Source organism: Physeter macrocephalus, chromosome 6 (genome assembly GCF_002837175.3).
Source record: "Physeter macrocephalus isolate SW-GA chromosome 6, ASM283717v5, whole genome shotgun sequence".
Classification (NCBI taxonomy): Eukaryota; Metazoa; Chordata; class Mammalia; order Artiodactyla; family Physeteridae; genus Physeter; species Physeter macrocephalus.
The window spans coordinates 34418292-34437128 of NC_041219.1; the positions used below are offsets into that span (position 1 = coordinate 34418292).

The 18837-nt window shown below is 40.7% G+C and overlaps 1 protein-coding gene across 4 annotated transcripts in view; it reads left to right on the plus strand.

The window, feature by feature from the left end:
- UTP20 (UTP20 small subunit processome component) overlaps window positions 1–18837 on the plus strand; it is a 98817-nt gene that overhangs the window by 14468 nt on the left and 65512 nt on the right. For 3 of the 4 annotated variants that reach the window (XM_024127275.3, XM_028490488.2, XM_028490489.2), the window contains exons 1-9: window positions 5166–5237; window positions 5381–5469; window positions 7395–7500; window positions 10854–11004; window positions 11665–11727; window positions 12837–12995; window positions 14095–14171; window positions 14932–15011; window positions 15255–15498. In XM_024127275.3, the coding sequence (XP_023983043.2) occupies window positions 5439–5469; window positions 7395–7500; window positions 10854–11004; window positions 11665–11727; window positions 12837–12995; window positions 14095–14171; window positions 14932–15011; window positions 15255–15498 (911 nt within the window). In that variant the 5' untranslated portion in view covers window positions 5166–5237; window positions 5381–5438. Of the gene's footprint in view, window positions 1–4003; window positions 4160–4302; window positions 4392–5165; window positions 5238–5380; window positions 5470–7394; window positions 7501–10853; window positions 11005–11664; window positions 11728–12836; window positions 12996–14094; window positions 14172–14931; window positions 15012–15254; window positions 15499–18837 lie in introns of those variants that run through there. The other variant, XM_024127276.3, reaches the window with a different exon arrangement.

Consider the following 18837-nt stretch of genomic DNA (forward strand, 5'->3'; position numbering starts at 1 on the left):
AGTTTCCCCCGGTGGCAACATCTTATTTGGCTTGGCCAAAAAGTTCGTTCAGGTTTTTCCACACGATGTTACAGAAAAATCTGAATGAACTTTTTGGCCAACCCAATACACAAGCTTAGTGCAATATCACAACCAGAAAATCGACATTGGCACAATCCACCAACCTTATTCAGATTTGCCAGTTTTACATCACTCATCTCTGTGTTTGTATGTATATGGATATATAGTTCTGTGCAATTTTATCTCATGTCTATTCACAACTACCACCAAAGTCAAGATACAGAGCTATACCATCGCTGTAAGGATCTCTCGTGCTACTTTTTAATAGCACACTCACCCTGCCACCCCCCACTCCATCCCTAACTCCTGGCAACCACTAATCTTTTTCTCCATTTTTACAATTTTGTCATTTCAAGAATATTATATAAATTGTGCAGTACAGCTTTTGAGATTGGCTTTTTCGCTCAACACAATTCCCTTGAGACCCATGTAAGTTGTGCATCAGTAATCCATTCCTTTTTATGTTGAGCATCTTTGTGTGCTATTCCTGAGTAGTATTGCATGGTAATGGATGTAGCAGTCTGTTTAAACATTCACTTGTTGAAAGGAATAACGAGGTCATTCCTAGTTTTTGGCTATCATGAATAAAGCTGTTATAAACATTCATGTACATAGCTTTCCATTTCTCTGAGATAAATGCCCCAAAGTGGACTTACTGGGTTATAGGGTAAGGGCATGTTCAGTTTTGGGGTTTTTGTTTTTGTTTCTCGGTTTTTTTGTTGTTGTTGTTGTTGTAGTTTTGTTTGTTGCTTCGTTTTATTTTTCATGTTCAGTTTTATAAGAAGCTTCCAAATGGTTTTCCAGAGTGACTGTGCCATTTTACGTTCTCAGCAGCAGTATGAGTGATCCAGTTTCTCTGCATCCTCACCAGCATTTGTTATTTTCACTGTTGTTTGTTTTTGCCAGTCTGATAGGATATAGTGATATCTATCTCACTGTGGTTTTAATTTGCATTTCCCTAATGGCTAAGGATGTTGAACATCTTTTCATGTGTTTATTTGCCATCTGCATATCATCTTTAGTGAAATATCTGTTCATTTCCTTGGCCCATTTTCTAATTTGATTGTTTCTTTGCTGTTGAGTTTTGAGAGTGCTTTATATATTCTAACACAAGTCCTTTTGTCTGCTTCGTGATGGTGCAAATATTTTCTCCCAGTCTGTAGCTTGTCTTCCTTTGCTTAACAAGATTTTTCACTGATCAGAGTTTTGAATTTTGATGAGGTCCAATGTATCAACTTTTCCTTTTATGGATAATGCTTTTGATGTCAAGTCTAAGAACTATTTGCCTAACTACAGGTCCCAAGTATTTTCTCCTATTTTTTTGAAGTTTTATCATTTTATGTTTTATATTTAAGTCCATGATCCATTTTGAGTTAATTTTTGTATAAGGTGTGAAGTTTAGGTCAAGTTTCCTTTTTTTGCCTCTGAATGTCCACTGCTCTGGCAACATTTGTTGAAAAGGCTATTCTTCCTCATTGAACTGCTTTTGCTTTTGTGTCAAAAATCAGCTGGGCATAAATATGTGGGACTGTTTCTGGCTCTCTATTCTGTTTCATTGATCTATATGTCTGTCCTCCTCTAATGCCACAATCTTGTTACTATAGCATAAAATAAATCTGGAAATCTTAAAAAAAAAATCCTTTCACTGTATTCTTCTTTTTCAAGATTGTTTCATCTATTCCTGGTCCTTTGCCCTTTTGTATAAATTTTAGAAGAAACTTGTCTATGTCTACAAAAAAAAAAAAACTTTGCTGGGATTTTGTTTTGAACTGCATTAAATTTATAGGTCAATTTGGGGAGAATTGACAACTCCCTAAAGAGACACAAAACTGTTACCTTTGTTTATGACAAGAGTTTGGTAAAGAGAAGAAAGAAGTGACTGTTAGCTTTTAGATTATAAACCTTTGCATTGTTTGAATTGTTAAAAGGTCTATGGATTACTTTCTCAATTTCATTAAAAAGCGTACATACTCTTTGGAAGTCAAAACAAAGTTTATGTAAATGTTTCAGAGGATTCTGCTTACTATTTTTCAAATAGTTGAGTGGGTATGCCCCTAGAAATTATAGATCAGGAAACCGGTTCCCTTATCATGCCTAATAAATGTAAGCATATTAATTTAAGGCGAGTGCCACAGGTTCTGTGTTTCTTTCTCTAAGAAAACTTCCATCACCCCGTAGAATAATACGTGAATGGTCACCTTTGTCTGAATATTCCTGATCACACTCCATCCGCTCATCTCACAGATTTATTGTGAGAATAAAAGGAGATAATAGATGTGAAAAGACTCTTGAGAAGATAAATTTATTCTGTCATTTGACAGATATTTATTGTATCAGACACTGTTCTAGGCACTGGGATATAATAATGAAAAAGAAAAAGGTTTCTTCTCTGGGGGAGATGACAGTATTGGGGGACAGGCGTGTGAGGCAGATAAACAAACAAGTTAATTTTAGATAGTGATAAAAAGAAAAATAAAACAGGACTTTGAGACAGAGTAGATAGAGAGGCGACACTACTCCTGTCTAGAAAGGGGACCTTTGGTCCGATTGTAATGGTGGACAGATCCAACCTGGCAAAGAAAGGCTGGGTGAAAGGCTTTCCAGGCAGAGGGAAGCGTTCTTGCAAAGGCTCTGGGATGGGAATAAGCCCAGTATGTTTGAGGAACAAAAGGAAAGCCTGTGTGTTTAAAGAGCATTGAGTAAGGAGGAGAGTGGAATGAGAGCAAGTGAGTGAAGGAGGAGAGGGTCAGATCACCCAAGGCCTTACAGGGTGAGGTGAGTAGGGATTTTATTGGAGGAGCTCATTGGCAGGTGTGACGAAGCAGGGGAATGACATGGCAACTAATGACTCATCTTTATAAAGCATCTCAATATTTTATTTGTAAGATTTTTGCCAATTAGAGTCATGGTTAATACTAGGAAGACTGTATATCAAGGTATAGTGACTTTTAGAAATTACTAGTAAAATTAACTTAGTTATCTCTCATAATTTCCAAGCATTCAGTATCCTGATAAGTATGAAACAAAAGAGAATGCAACTTTTTTGGTTAACTTTAATGATAAAAAGGTATAGGAATAAAAACCTGATATTCTACTTCTATTCCATAATAAGTTAATCAAACTGGACTTGGAGGATTAATTGTAAAAACAGTTCAGTTTACTTATTGTTTCTATGACTTTTCTTCCCAATGGATTTCTGTCTTTTAAATAGGACTGAGGTATAGTTCGTTGGCAAAAATAGAGGCAAACAAGAATACCGCCAAAGTAACAGATACCTAAAACTGAATGTTACATTAGAAAGTAGTGTTGAGTAACCACTTATCAGATTAAAGCCTCAGAGAAAGTTACTTGCTTTTTTTTTTGGCCGCATGGCATGAGGGATCTTAGTTCCCCAACCAGGGATCGAACCCGCGCTCCCTACAGTGGAAGAGTGGAGTCTTAACCACTGGACCGCCAGGGAAGTCCAAAAGTTACTTCTAAGTCATAATCATTTTAGCGACATTTGTCAAATTCACTGTGATTCCTTTGCAACATCATTCTACACATTTGTGAAGCAGTAAAATTCATGTCAGAAAGGAAAGGGGGGATGGAGGAAGTCAGTTCATGCCAATAAATTACCTCTCCAGTTCTTAAACACGTGTGCATCAGCACAAAATTCAGAAATCATACCTAAAACTGGAAGAGAGTTGCTTTAAGTTATGAAGCAAATTAAAATAGAAAATAGAAGAAAGTAGAACCAATGGGGTTGAAAAAGTCTGTCACTGAAAAATCAGTAAATGAGTCACTTTTCTTTAGTTATTTGTATTCACCTGTCACCACCAGTTCCTTCCTTCCCACTAATGCTCCATGCATGGAAAGGACCAATTTTATTTCAAACTTCAGAGGGCAAGAGCGATTATATCCTCTCTTATTTTAAATATTTGTTTATCTTTTCTTCCTTCAGATCCAATATAAGGCAGAAGAAGACCAGATCCAAGGGAGGAAAGGAACAGATCTCAGTATTAGATAATCTTTTATCTATAATTCAGTTACCCCCAAATAAAGAGACTCCTTACCTTTCACGGTCTTGGGCGGCCCTTGTCGTGTTACCTCATATTAGGTGAGAAAATCAACTGTGTTTAATCGTGAAAGGTGTTTTAGCAAGTTGATGAAAATATTTATTAGCCATTTTTTGCCATTTCATGAAAAAGCCATTGAATGCTAGTTTGAGCATTTCCCTTCTTCTCCCCACTTCTTGGACAGACCCCTGGAGAAAGAGAAGGTGATACCCCTAGTCACCTGCTTCATAGAGTCACTCTTCATGACCGTTGACAGAGGGAGCTTTGGAAAAGGTCAGTTACAATCACCATTTGTTCTCTTGTCTGTCTTTTCTGGCAAACACATGGATACCAGAGAATAGTACTGCCGTTGTGTTCTGGCAGAACCCCCTGTATGTAAACAGGGAAAAGAGACTGAGATGGAGGCGTTACCCTTGTACCTCATAATGTGGTGACAAAGTCAGGACAGCTTGAACATTTGCTGGGTCCAAAGGTGAAGTAGTCGAAGGCTGCCATGGTCAAAGGAATCAGACTCAACTTCGAGTCCCAGCTTGTGTCTTGTTCCTGTCTTCCACGGCCAGTCTAGCCCTGGTATACAGTTGTGTCCAGGCATTTGCTTACCTAGAGCAAGACACTTTCTTGTATGTCCCTCTGGCTACCATTGCACATGTGTCCCTTCTGCCTGGAGTCCTTTCTAGGTCTTTCATCATTTGGTGAACTCATACTTAGCTTTCAAAACTCAGCTCAGGGCTTCCCTCGTGGCGCAGTGGTTAAGAATCCGCCTGCCAATGCAGGGGACACAGATTCGAGCCCTGGTCCAGGAAGATCCCACACGCCGCAGAGCAACTAAACCCATGCGCCACAACTACTGAGCCTGTGCTCTAGAGCCCACGAGCCACAACTATTGAAGCCTGCGTGCCTAGAGACCGTGCTCCGCAGCAAGAGAAGCCACTGCAATGAGAAGCCCGCGCACCGCAACAGAGAAGCCCCCACTCGCTGCAACTAGAGAAAGCCCGCGTGCAGCAACAAAGACCCTACGCAGCCACAAATAGTTAAGTAAGAAATTCAGTTACCCCCAAATAAAGAGACTCCTTACCTTTCACGGTCTTGGGCGGCCCTTGTCGTGTTACCTCATATTAGGTGAGAAAATCAACTGTGTTTAATCGTGAAAGGTGTTTTAGCAAGTTGATGAAAATATTTATTAGCCATTTTTTGCCATTTCATGAAAAAGCCATTGAATGCTAGTTTGAGCATTTCCCTTCTTCTCCCCACTTCTTGGACAGACCCCTGGAGAAAGAGAAGGTGATACCCCTAGTCACCTGCTTCATAGAGTCACTCTTCATGACCGTTGACAGAGGGAGCTTTGGAAAAGGTCAGTTACAATCACCATTTGTTCTCTTGTCTGTCTTTTCTGGCAAACACATGGATACCAGAGAATAGTACTGCCGTTGTGTTCTGGCAGAACCCCCTGTATGTAAACAGGGAAAAGAGACTGAGATGGAGGCGTTACCCTTGTACCTCATAATGTGGTGACAAAGTCAGGACAGCTTGAACATTTGCTGGGTCCAAAGGTGAAGTAGTCGAAGGCTGCCATGGTCAAAGGAATCAGACTCAACTTCGAGTCCCAGCTTGTGTCTTGTTCCTGTCTTCCACGGCCAGTCTAGCCCTGGTATACAGTTGTGTCCAGGCATTTGCTTACCTAGAGCAAGACACTTTCTTGTATGTCCCTCTGGCTACCATTGCACATGTGTCCCTTCTGCCTGGAGTCCTTTCTAGGTCTTTCATCATTTGGTGAACTCATACTTAGCTTTCAAAACTCAGCTCAGGGCTTCCCTCGTGGCGCAGTGGTTAAGAATCCGCCTGCCAATGCAGGGGACACAGATTCGAGCCCTGGTCCAGGAAGATCCCACACGCCGCAGAGCAACTAAACCCATGCGCCACAACTACTGAGCCTGTGCTCTAGAGCCCACGAGCCACAACTATTGAAGCCTGCGTGCCTAGAGACCGTGCTCCGCAGCAAGAGAAGCCACTGCAATGAGAAGCCCGCGCACCGCAACAGAGAAGCCCCCACTCGCTGCAACTAGAGAAAGCCCGCGTGCAGCAACAAAGACCCAACGCAGCCAAAAATAATTAAGTAAAATTAAAAAAAAAAAACTCAGCTCAAACACAGTACCTCTAGAAAGGTCTTCATGACTCATCCAAGCAGAATTAGACTGCCCTGCCCCAAACACCATTTCCTGTTGTATACTTGTCCATCTACCCCAACTAGCTGAGAACAGCAATTTAAAAGTAGGTATTTTGATCAAAATAAGATTAAAAAAATTTTGCTACAAAAATAAACAAATACTAGTAGGTATTTTGTTTTATTCTAGCATGGTATTTTTTTTCCTAACACATGTGTATAGTAGTCATTCATTTAAATATTAATTGCTAGGTTCTGTGTTAGATACTAAGCAGACATGTTAGAGAATAAAGTAGACCTGCCCCATTTCCAGTGCTCAGTAGCCACATGTGGTTAGCGGCTACCATATTGGATTGTGAGTACATTTGGCAGAAATACAGAGCCTTTCTACCACTGCAGAAAGGAAGTTCTGTTGGATAGCCCTTTTCTAACTAGAGTAGGTGTTGGCAAAATATTTGTGTAAAGAACAATACAGTAAATATTTTAGTTTTTGTGGGCCACATTCAGTCTTCAGTCTTTGTGGCATATTCTGTTTGTTTGTTTGTTGTTTTAAACAACCCTTTAAACATGTGAAAAGCATTCTTAGTTTGCCGGCCATATAAAAACAGACTACCCGCAAGATCTGACTTGTGGGCCATAGTTTGCCAACCTCTGGTCTAGGATTAAATGATTATCTAATTAATATAAATTGAGTCAATTATAGGTAGTAGCCATTGGATATGTGATTTCTTATAAATTGGAGTCATAAAATCAACATGAGTTTTACACAAAGATAATTTCTTAGCTTTTGAAAAGTCTAAGTCTATTCTCAAAAGTTCTCATTTTGATAATACCAGTTGGTAGAACCATTGAATTTTCTCATCTAAGTTGAAGGGAACATACATTTTTATTCTCTATTTCTGAATATACTTTTATCTTAAGAAAGTTAAAATACAAGACTTGGAACCTCTTTTCAGTTCCTTTCTGTTATATTCTGACATTTGACAGGTAATCCTTTAGAAGGCACAGATTCACTTTAAGAACTCTGTATAAATACCAAGTGGTAGATAAAATGAGATGTCTATAGTTATTGTGTCAAAGAAATAATGTGGTTTCTCCTGTTTTTCTGCCTTAAGGAAACTTATTTGTTCTTTGTCAAGCTGTAAATACTCTGCTAAGTTTGGAAGAATCTTCTGAACTTCTTCATCTGGTTTCTGTGGAGCGCGTGAAGAATTTAGTATTGTGAGTACACATATTTTACATTTAGCTTAATGATGAATGAAATATAAAGGCTTCTGTGTTGGCAAAATCTTGAATCTATTTTTTACCTGAGTTGTATTCCGTAGGAAATTTATTATTGATTTAAATCCTCCAGTTAAAATAAGAACATTTTTGGATACAGTCTTTAAATACAGATTCATCTTTGTGAAAGGGTATTTTACTGTGTATGTAAATTAGTGTTGCAGAGTGAAGTGGGTGTATAATGCTGGTCACATGACATTGCACCGTGGCTCCAACATACACGTTTCTGCTTCTTTCACAGTGTTTCTCAGCTTGACACACTTAGCACTTCAGAAAACTTTCCTGTGGTCCTTTTACTACATACCAAAACAATGCAGTTTTTGGTTTTTTTAAAGTTTATTTTGATTTGGGTCATAGCACAGGGCCGTTACTGGGAGCCATTCATTGCTCGGCATAGCACCCTTTCTAAAGGTCAGGCGTTTTAAAAATCTTGTAAAGTAGTTTGCTTCTGTTTCTGGAGTCTAGTCCGTTTTATTTACATGCTTTTAACAACAGATTTGCTCGTTTACTTCATTCAATAAGTATTCATTGCTTTTCTCATGTACCAGGCCCTATTCTTGGCACTGGGAGACACAGTAAATGAAACACACAATTCCCTGCCTTCATGGAGCTAACACACTAGCAAGAAGATATACTAAACAAAAGAAACAAGTAAAATATATGGCATGTTAGACAGTAGTAAAGTCGGGACAGGGAGAGCCTGGAGGCTGGGGACAAATAGGAGTTTTAACTAGGGTCGGCCTCACCAAGGAGATATTTGAGCAGAAACCCAGAAGCAGCAAGGGATTAAGCCCTGGGGATGGGATATCTGGGACCTGGGGCACTCTGTCCCAAACCCAGGGAAGATGTGAGTGCCGAGGCTCTGTGTGGGTGCCTTGCTTGAGCAGCAAGGAACTATTGTAGCTGAGTAGAGTGAGGAGAGGGTAGTAGGAGAGGAGGATATGGGGGGCGTGGTGGCAGGCAGTGTTTGACCTTTGGCCATTGTAGGGCCTTGGCTTTTACTGTGAGTGAAAGGGGAAGCCACAGGAGGTGTTTTGGGCAGGAGAGTGACGTAGGCCAAAGTAGGGTCACTCAAGCTGCTATATCGAGAAGAGACTGAAGGAGGATAAAGGAGACCAGTTACGAGACTTAGTGCAGTAATACAGAATCTCTGTACATTCCCCAATCTGGGCAAGGCTACTGTCTTCCTATTGTTAATTGAATTGCTTTAAATTTTTTTAAGGAGGAGTTTTTCTTTGTTGCTATCCTACTTACCGTATTCCATATGTGTTCCCTTTTTTTTTTTTTAAGTCATTCTGTTTAAACGCCTCACACTGTATTCTTTTGTGGGAACAATTTAAGGCATCTGTGGAGGTTTTAAAACAGAGAAGCACGCATAACAGAGTGGGATTTGTCTGTCCTCTGTGGAAGGCCAGCTGCCCTCCCAGGCAGGTGCTTTTAACCTAGGAGGCCCAGAAACCTCTAATAGGAGCGAATCGGCTTGGAGGGTGGAAGTGCAAGTTTTCATTTGTGAAAGTTGTAGATGGAGGCCTGGAGGCCTCAGTGCTGGGTGCTGTGCTAGCTACTGGTTACGCCAGAGGTTTCACAGCCGAGACAACCTGGATTTGAACCTTGTCTTCATCACTTACTAGCTAGATAGCCTTGAGTAAGTTAGTTACTCTCAACTTTATTCTCTCTCAAAAGGGAGTAGCAGTACTTCCCTTGTGGAGATTGAATTAGACTGTGCGTGCAGTAATAACAATACACAAATGCGTTTATTGTATCTTTATTATGTGCCGGTCACTCTTCGGAGTACTTTCCGTACGTTATTATTACATTATTATTGTAATCCTCACAACAAGTCCCTGAGGTATAGGTACTGTTAACATTGTAGAAGGGGGAACTCGAGTTCTTAAATAAATCCAGAACCCCAGCTGCTCAGCACCCGCTGCCACCCTGGTCTCAACCTCCATCTCTCATCTGGATAACTGCAGTAGCCTCCTAACAAGTTTCCGTGCCTCCATCCTTGGCCTGCTGCTGTCTGTTTTGTACCCAACAACAAGGATGATTCTTTTCCGTGAAAGAGAACATGTCACTCTTTTGCCAACAACCCTCGGAAATAGTGATTTTCAACCACGGGCCATTCTGGAGACGTTTTTGGTCATCACAGCCGGGGGCTGCTACTGGAGCGCCCTGCTGTGCACTGGACAGCCTCACAGCAGAGTCACCTGGCCCGCGTGAGCAGAGCCACTGCTGAGAAACCCTGCTCTCGTGGTACCCAGCCTACTCAGGATAAAACCCCCGGTCCTCATCATGTTCCTCGGGGCTCTGTGTAATCTAGGCCCTGGCTTCTGGCCTCATCCCCGGCCACTCCTCCTTGTTCACTCGGTTCCAGCTGGGCTGGTCTCCTCGATTGTCCTCACATCAACAAGCACACCTGTCTGGGACTTGGCATCACTGCTCACTCTGCCAGGAATGCTTTTCTTCCAGGTGCCTTTTGGCTCACTGCTTGACTTCCTTCAGTCTCTGCCTTCCGTGACCACCCCCATATCAAACAGCACTCCTCTCTACCCCCTCGCCCCCTCTCCCCTCCCCCACGCACCAGTCTCTCAGTCCAGCCTCCTTTTCCTGATGCACTTTTCTCCATTGTCCTCGTCACTGTCATACTTATTATTTATGGTTTATTTGTGGGTGACCTTCCCCTATTAGAATATAAGCTCCAGGAGGATAGGGACCTTTTCCTTGGTTTCCTGCGATAGCCAGTATCTAGAAAAGTCACTGGCACATGGTAGATACTCAGTAAATATTTGTTGGAGGATAGCACATAGTGGTTAAGTGGCTTGTCCAGGGTTACATGGATGACGGTGATGATGGGCTGGCTTCAAGCCTGGGCTGGCTTCAAGCCTGGGCTGCCCTACCCCAGAGCTGATGTGCCAGCCCCCTGCTCTCTACTGCTTCCCTCATAGCTCAGTACCCGGCACGTGGAAAACACTCAGTGAATATTATATATCCCCCCTTATGTCACTGTCATTTATGAGTATGTGGATTGAAAAGACAGCATTTGACTTCAGTCAAAATACCATATTATAACCCTGCCTCTGCCTGGGGCTGTGTGTCTGTCCTTGAGTGTGTGGCCCACTGTTGGTGGACCTCAGATTCTTCATGTCTCAAGTGATGCTAAATGTCCACGTAAAACTTTCACCTGTTCCCTCTTACATTTCCTTCATCAGTGATAATTTTCTGTGGTTTCTGGTATAGCCTAAGTTCTCTGTGGTGTATGGTACAGTTTGGGTCTAATAAATACCTCGTTGCAGAGCGTTTCCTTTGGAGCCGTCTGTGTTGCTGTTGGCTGATCTCTACTATCAGAGATTATCCTTATGTGGCTGCAGGGGGCCACTTTCAGAGGAGGCTTTAATGGAATTATTTCCCAAGTTACGAGCAAACATTTCAACTGGCATATCCAAGGTACTACGGTTTTGTGGTGTGTTCTCTGCCTCTCATCTTTTGTTTTATACATGTATTGCCAGTGGTTGTCAGAGCTCCTTAATCAGAAAATGCTGCTTTGTGGTGGTTTCTATTTAAAGCAGTGATTCCAAAACACTGACCTCCAAACTGATTGCAGCAGGATTAATTGGGGCGCTTACTACAAATAGAAATTCTGGGCCCCCACACCCCCAAATTCTGATTCCGCAGGCATAGGGTGGGAGTGACGCATCTGCGTGAGTTTTCAAAGCTCTGTAGGTGATTCTGCTGCTCATTCAGGTGTATAGAAATACCTGAACATGTTACTTAGAAATAAAATCATTAATTTCAGTGGAATTGTAAGCTTAATCAGATTCTTTGCGCTCATGTACAGAGATGCTTATAGTGTCATAGTTCAAAGAAGCAACACTGTTTTATGAGCAACCTTATCTTCTCAGTCTGGTCTGGTCATTAATTGTTCCAAGGACCATTTGAATAAGGTGTTGGTTGGTGTTGAATATGAAATAAGGAATAGCATAAACATGTATTACTCTGACAAGTGGTATATCTTTCATAATTCCATGAAACTTAGGTCTCACTGACTCTTAATCAGTTTCTTATGTTTAAACTTGGAGTTTGAAACATGCCTTTTAATTTCTCTAGATTCGGCTTTTGACAATAAGGATCCTAAACCACTTTGAGGTTCGGCTTCCGGAATTAATGGAGGTATTTTAACTGTTCCTTTTGGGTAACTTTAAAAAAATGTAACTTGACATATTGTTTTCCAAAATGATAATTTTGCAGAAAATTCAAATACTGTATAAATATCTATCACAAAGTTTGAAAAAAACTTTTTGCAATTCTTATTCCCATCCCCTCAGCAAGGCCACCACTGAAAATCCACAGTTAGTTGGTGACTATTTCAGACTTTTTGTATATACACACATAATTTAAACAAATGGAGTCATGCAAGTTTTTCCATATCCGTACCTCTAGCCCTACCTCATTTCTTTTGAAGTTTGAGTAGTGCCCCACAGTTTAAAATATTGTATTTAACCAGTTCCCTCTTGATGGATGCTTAGGTGGGTTGTTGGTAGTTTTTTAGCATTTCTAATAATACTGCCGTGAACATCCTTACACAGATATCTTTGTTCAGGGAAACATTTCAATAATGCAAATGACTATTTCCAGGAGTAGAAATTACTTCTACTTAGAAGTAGAATTGTACAGTGAAAGTATATATACATTTTCTTTATTTCAAAAAATATTGCCAATCAACTTGAGTGATTTTGAGAATTACTTTTCTGTTTTTTACTTGTCATGTCTATGCTAGACACTAAACCTAAATTATCTACCAAAAAGTAAATGATGTGAGGAAGAATGAATCATTTACTCAAAAAATGTGTTGCTTATTGGGCTTTCCTGGTGGCGCAGTGGTTGAGAATCTGCCTGCCAATGCAGGGGACACGGGTTCTAGCCCTGGTCTGGGAAGATCCCACATGCCGCGGAGCAACTGGGCCCGTGAGCCACAGCTACTGAGCCTGCATGTCGGGAGCCTGTGCTCCGCAACAAGAGAGGCCGCGACAGTGAGAGGCCCGCGCACCGCGATGAAGAGTGGCCCCCGCTCGCCGCAACTAGAGAAAGCCCTCGCACAGAAATGAAGACCCAACACAGCCAAAAAAATTAATTAATTAATTTTTTAAAAATGTGTTGCTTATTTAATTTAAAACATTAATATATGCCAGTTTTTCTTTTTTAGACTTCTGTTCACATTTAATATTCTTTTTGGAAAATCAAAATACTGACCTGCCTCCTGGTTTCCTCTGGTTGTTCAGGATGACGGGCTCTCAGAGCGTCAGTCTGTCTTTGCTATATTACGCCAGGCAGAACTTGTGCCAGCAACTGTGAATGATTACAGAGAGAAGCTTCTTCATTTGAGAAAACTAAGACGTGATGTGGTACAGACTGCAGTCCCTGATGGGCCATTACAGGAGGTAAAAACAGTGTTTTTAGGGGTTTTTTTTAAACTCAGTTTATACTTTAAGATCTGTTTAGCTGGCACTTGAAAAAAGAGAAGCATACTAAATAGTCACCAAAAAAAAAAAAGAGAAAAGAATTTTTAAAAGCAAGAATTATAAAAAAAGAATTTAAAACTAAGTAAATGTTCAATGCTTTGAGTTAAATGGCTCTAAAGCCTTTTCAACAGTAGAAATAATTTACTATCCTCCCTTCTCCTGAGTATGTGTGTAGTATGTGAGGGTAGGTAGTAGGTGACAGCAGGAGGAACAAGGTCAAGTTGACAGCCTGATACTCTTCTCCAGATTTGTTCACTGCTGCAGGACGTCAGCCCTCTACCTTTCGTATCAGGGATTTTCCGTCCATGACCCTTGAGGATACATCACTATCCCTTTGGGAAGAAGGCCAAGTGGAGGCGTTCCCCTTTCAAGCAGAGCAGTTCTGTTCTTGACCTGTTCTGTATATTAGCGTCCTGTGTTATGTTTCATTTGGAAAAGGGCTCTGCTGCTAAAGTAGACACAAGCACTCCACCCCCAAATAATAATAGAACTACAACTTTACATGATGTTTCCTGAGCGCCCGGGGAGGCTAGTAACAGTGACTGTCCTTCCAAAAGGCAACTGTGAAAACTTCAGACCCTCTGAACTGAACTCTTTTAATGCCTAGTTTTGAGAACTCACACATCTGCTTATAAAGCCTCAGCTGCCATTCACATAGTGCTTTGCTGGGTTCTTTGGCACCTGTGCTTTACTGATTACCGTTCAAGTTTTGTCTTGTCAGGTAGTGGCAGTATTTGTTACGAGTGAATTTCATCATGAGTCAAATCTGTTTATTCAAATATATCCTTTATTCGTGAACATCTGGAGTGAGTTTGAATACTATGTTTTCTTAAGTGATTCTTCTCTGTTAAATAGCGAGTGACATTTTGGGGAGAGGAGGAAAATTATTGTACCTGAATTTCGGATTGACACCTGCAAGTTTTTTCTTAAAGCAGAAGCTTCTTTCCAAACCTCAGGTTGTCCGAGTCAGGATCCTTGCATTTTGGTGCTGATCTAAACTAATTTCCTATGCTTGCAGGTGCCACTTCGTTTTCTATTAGGCATGTTATATGTTAACTTCAGTGCTCTCTGGGATCCTGTTATTGAACTCATAAGGTAAGCCTGGGTGAAATGGATGAAGCTGTTGTGCTTTCACTACTGCAGAATGATGATGGAGCCAGTATTATACTCTGGGGTGTGATTTAAGCGAATGGGTGTGTATGGTATTTATAGCTACCTTAAAGCCTTTGTGGGACAAGGTGAAGAAAAAGTAAACATTAATTATTCTATCTGATGCCAAGTTTTTGACAATTCACGTGTTTTATATATGTTTCTCTGTACTTTGAAATAACTTTGGAGAACTTTCTCTTTTTACTTTATATTATACACCTGTATTATTGAATTTTTTTACAGTAATAAGTACTGTATAATAATTGTATAATTTTATTTATATATATTGAGTCATTGAGCCAAACTTTAATTTAAAAATTAAAAATTTAATTTAAAAATTTAAAACGCTTGCTGTCTAGTATCCAAAACCCTTTAGCTCTAAAAAGGACCTTCATAATCACATAAAAAATACATATGTTGTGCCTCATTTATAGAAATCTGTCCTTCTGCAGGCATTTTCTTCATAGGGCCTACTCTGGCCTTTTGTCAGATTGGAAATATATTATGTGTGGCCTCTCAAAACCCTAAATATTAGACCTTAGCAGAACAGGCATTTTGAAAAATAAAGTACAAAAGTTGTTTATGACCCCACATTCAGGGATAACTTAATTAGTATTTTAGTTATATCCTTTCACTTTTTTTTTGTATGAGATATCTCAAAATAAGGTCCATACCACATGTTTTGTTTTATGATCTTTACTCTTAGTTCTCATGCACACGAAATGGAAAATAAGCAATTTTGGAAAGTCTACTATGAACATCTAGAAAAAGCAGCTACACATGCTGGTATGTAAAGGGATATGAAGGAGGGTGCTGCGGGGGGAAATGGTTGTTTAACTATTTAATTTCTGTTGCTTAATTACACATGAAATTGGGAAACGGAAATGAGAAATGTATTATCTTTGATAACCTTTGGATACTGTTATCGTTTGCTTGTATTACTAGAGAAAGGAATGCCGTTACTGGCAGAAACACATAGGGTGGTTGTTAACATTTCTCTAGTGGTTACGCTGAACTTTTTTCTTTCAGAGAAAGAACTGCAAAATGACACAGGAGATGAGGAGAGGTCCAATGGAGATGCAGGTTGGGAGCAGACTCAGGAAGGAAACGTTGGAACTCTTTATCATGAGCAGTTCACATTGAAAACTGACCTTCAGGAAAGACTGGACCATACCAATTTTCGGTTTTTGCTCTGGCGAGCTCTGGCAAAATTCCCAGAAAGGGTAGAGCCACGGTCCAGGGAACTTTCCCCGCTTTTCTTGAGATTTATCAAGTAAGTGTTCTTGCCTAGGAATATGTTTCTGGTAGGGTGTGAGGAAGAGAAAGTGCAAAGTATTAAATTCCCAGATCGGCTGAGTTCTTTTCTTACATCTGTCATCTTTTCAAATCATTGGTACCTCTCTAAAGCACTGGCTCCATCAGATAACAACTAAACTACTTTTGTTTACCACTTAATCTTATGTGAATCAAAATTTAACCAGCCCACAAATGCTGTTAATAAAAAAATTACAGGTTTCGGGCTTCCCTGGTGGCGCAGTGGTTGAGAGTCCGCCTGCCGATGCAGGGGACACGGGTTTGTGCCCCGGTCCAGGAAGATCCCACATGCCACGGAGTGGCTGGGCCCGTGAGCCATGACCGCTGAGCCTGTGCATCCAGAGCCTGTGCTCTGCAATGGGAGAGGCCACAACAGTGAGAGGCCCGCGTACCGCCAAAAAAAAAAAAAAAAAAAAAATTGCAGGTTTCAAAGTAAGAAAGGCTGTACTGAGTTAGATCAGTGTACAGTGGCCTTGTTATTTCTTGCCCTGTTGTTGTTTTCTTGCCTGCCTGGGGCTTAAAAGTACTTTCCAGTAACTCAACCTTAGCCACTCTGTTTTGAACCTCTTGACTGTTTCCCATGATGCCGAGGAATGTGCTCTCAAAGAATAACAAGAACTTTCTGGAGCACTGTTTTATTTTGACTAGGTATGCTGTGTGAGAGTCAGATTGCTTTAAAACTCTGAAGATAAGGGATGCGGTATATAGAAGAGTACTAGTCAATCAATAAAAGTTATGTTTTATGGAATCATTTCATTACATGGGAAAATGCTATAGGATTAGGTTAGGCAGGGTACAGACCACAGCCTGCCAGGCTTGTTCAAGGAACAGCTAGGGAGTCTTGTGGCTACAGCAGGGTGATCCAGGAAGAAAGTAGTTGGAGATGAGGGCAAAAAATTAACAGGAGACTGAATATGTGTAGGGCCTTTAAGTGATAGTGAGGACTTTGGTTTTTACTGTCAGTGAAATGGAAAGCCATTGGGAGGTTTAAGCAGAAGGATGACATGACTTAAGTTTTCTTTAGGATTTTTCTGCTGCCATGTTGAGAATGGACTGTGGGACGGCAGTGGTGAGAGCAGAGGGACTGCAGAGTAGAGTTGGGAGGAGATTGCAAAAATCTGGGCAAGACGTGATGGTGACCAAGGTGGAAATAGTGTAGATGATGAGAGATAGTTGAATCCTGGACACCTTTTGAAGGATTTAAATTCAAAAAGATATATTTTTGAAGAATTGCAACTAGATTAGTCTGTGGGACTTGCTAACAGATCACTCGTGGGATGGGGGTTTGGAGGGTGCATGAAGGAGAAAGGGGAGGAATCAAAGATGTCTGTAAGGTTTTGGCCTTAGCAACTGGAAGAACAGAGTTACCATTTACTGAGATTGGCAGAAATGCAGAAGTTTGCTGACTTGTGAGGAAGATCAAGAGTTCATTTTTTAAAGACACATTAAGTTTGGGATACTGAATACACATCTAAGCAGAGATCTCAAGTAGGCAGTTGAATGTAGAGTTTAAAGTTCAGGGGAAAGGTTTGGTTTAAAGATAGTAAATTTGAGACTCATCAATATATGGATGGTTTTTAAAATTATGAGACAGGGAGTGAAATCACACCTGGGGGTGTAAATGTAGGGAGGGAAAATTTCCAAGCACTGACAGCAATATTCAGAGGTTGGAAGATAAGGAATCAGCCAAGGAGGCCAGGAAAGAGTGATAGAAGAACCAAGACCACTTAATATCCATTGAAGGAAGTATTTCAAGGAGGGAGTAATCAGTGGAATCAAATATGTCTGAGACATCAGTCAGATGAAGAATAAGAACTGACCGACACAGAAAGGTAGACAAGATGAAAAGGCAGAGGGCTATGTACCAGATGAAGGAACAAGATAAAACCCCAGGAAAACAACTAAGTGAAGTGGAGATAGGCAACTTTCCAGAAAAAGAATTCAGAATACTGATAGTGAAGATGATCCAGGACCTCGGAAAAACAATGGAGGCAAAGATCGAGAAGATGCAAGATATGTTTAACAAAACCTAGAAGAATTAAAGAACAAACAGAGATAACCAGTACAAAAATTGAAATGATGAAAACTACACTAGAAGGAATCAATAGCAGAATAACTGAGGCAGAAGAACGGATAAGTGACCTGGAAGACAGAATGGTGGAATTCACTGCTGCAGACAGAATAAAGAAAAAAGAATGAAAAGAAATGAAGACAGGGCTTCCCTGGTGGAGCAGTGGTTGAGAATCTGCTAGCCAATGCGGGGGACACGGGTTCGAGCCCTGGTCTGGGAAGATCCCACATGCCGCGGAGCAACTGGGCCCCTGAGCCACAGCTACTGAGCCTGCGCATCTGGAACCTGTACTCCGCAACAAGAGAGGCCGCGACAGAGGCCCGCGCACCGCAATGAACAGTGGCCCCCGCTTGCCACAACTAGAGAAAGCCCTCGCACAGAAATGAAGACCCAACACAGCCAAAATAAATAAATAAATTTATTTTTTTAAAGAAAGAAAGAAATGAAGACGGCCTAAGAGACTTCTGGGACAACATTAAACACAACAACATTGTCACTGTACAAGTCCCAGAAGGAGAAGAGAGAGAGACAGGACCTGAGAAAGTATTTGAAGAGATTATAGTCGAAAACTTCCTTAATGTGGGAAAGGAAATAGCCACCCAAGTCCAAGAAGTGCAGCAAGTCCCATACAGAATAAACCCAAGGAGAAACATGCCGAGACACATAGTAATCAAATAGACAAAAATTAAAGACAGAAAAATTATTGAGAGCAGCAAGGGAAAAACAACAAATAACATACAAGGGAACTCCCATAAGGTTAACAGCTGATTTCTCAGCAGAAACTCTACAAGACAGAACGGAGTGGCATGATATACTTAAAGTGATGAAAGGGAAGAACCTACAACCAAGATTACTCTGCCCGGCAAGGATCTCATTCATATTCGATGGAGAAATCAAAAGCTTTACAGACAAACAAAAGCTAAGAGAATTCAGCTCCACCAAACTAGCTCTACAACAAATGCTAAAGGAACTTCTCTAAGTGGGAAACACAAGAGAAGAAAAGGACCTACAAAAACAAACCCATAACAATTAAGAAAGTGGTAATAGAAACATACATATCGATAATTACCTTAAACGTCAATGGATTAAATGCTCCAAGCAAAAGACACAGGGTCGCTGAATGGATACAAAAACAAGACCCATATATATGCTGTCTACAAGAGACCCACTTCAGACCTAGAGACACATACAGACTGAAAGTGAGGGGATGGAACAAGATATTCCATG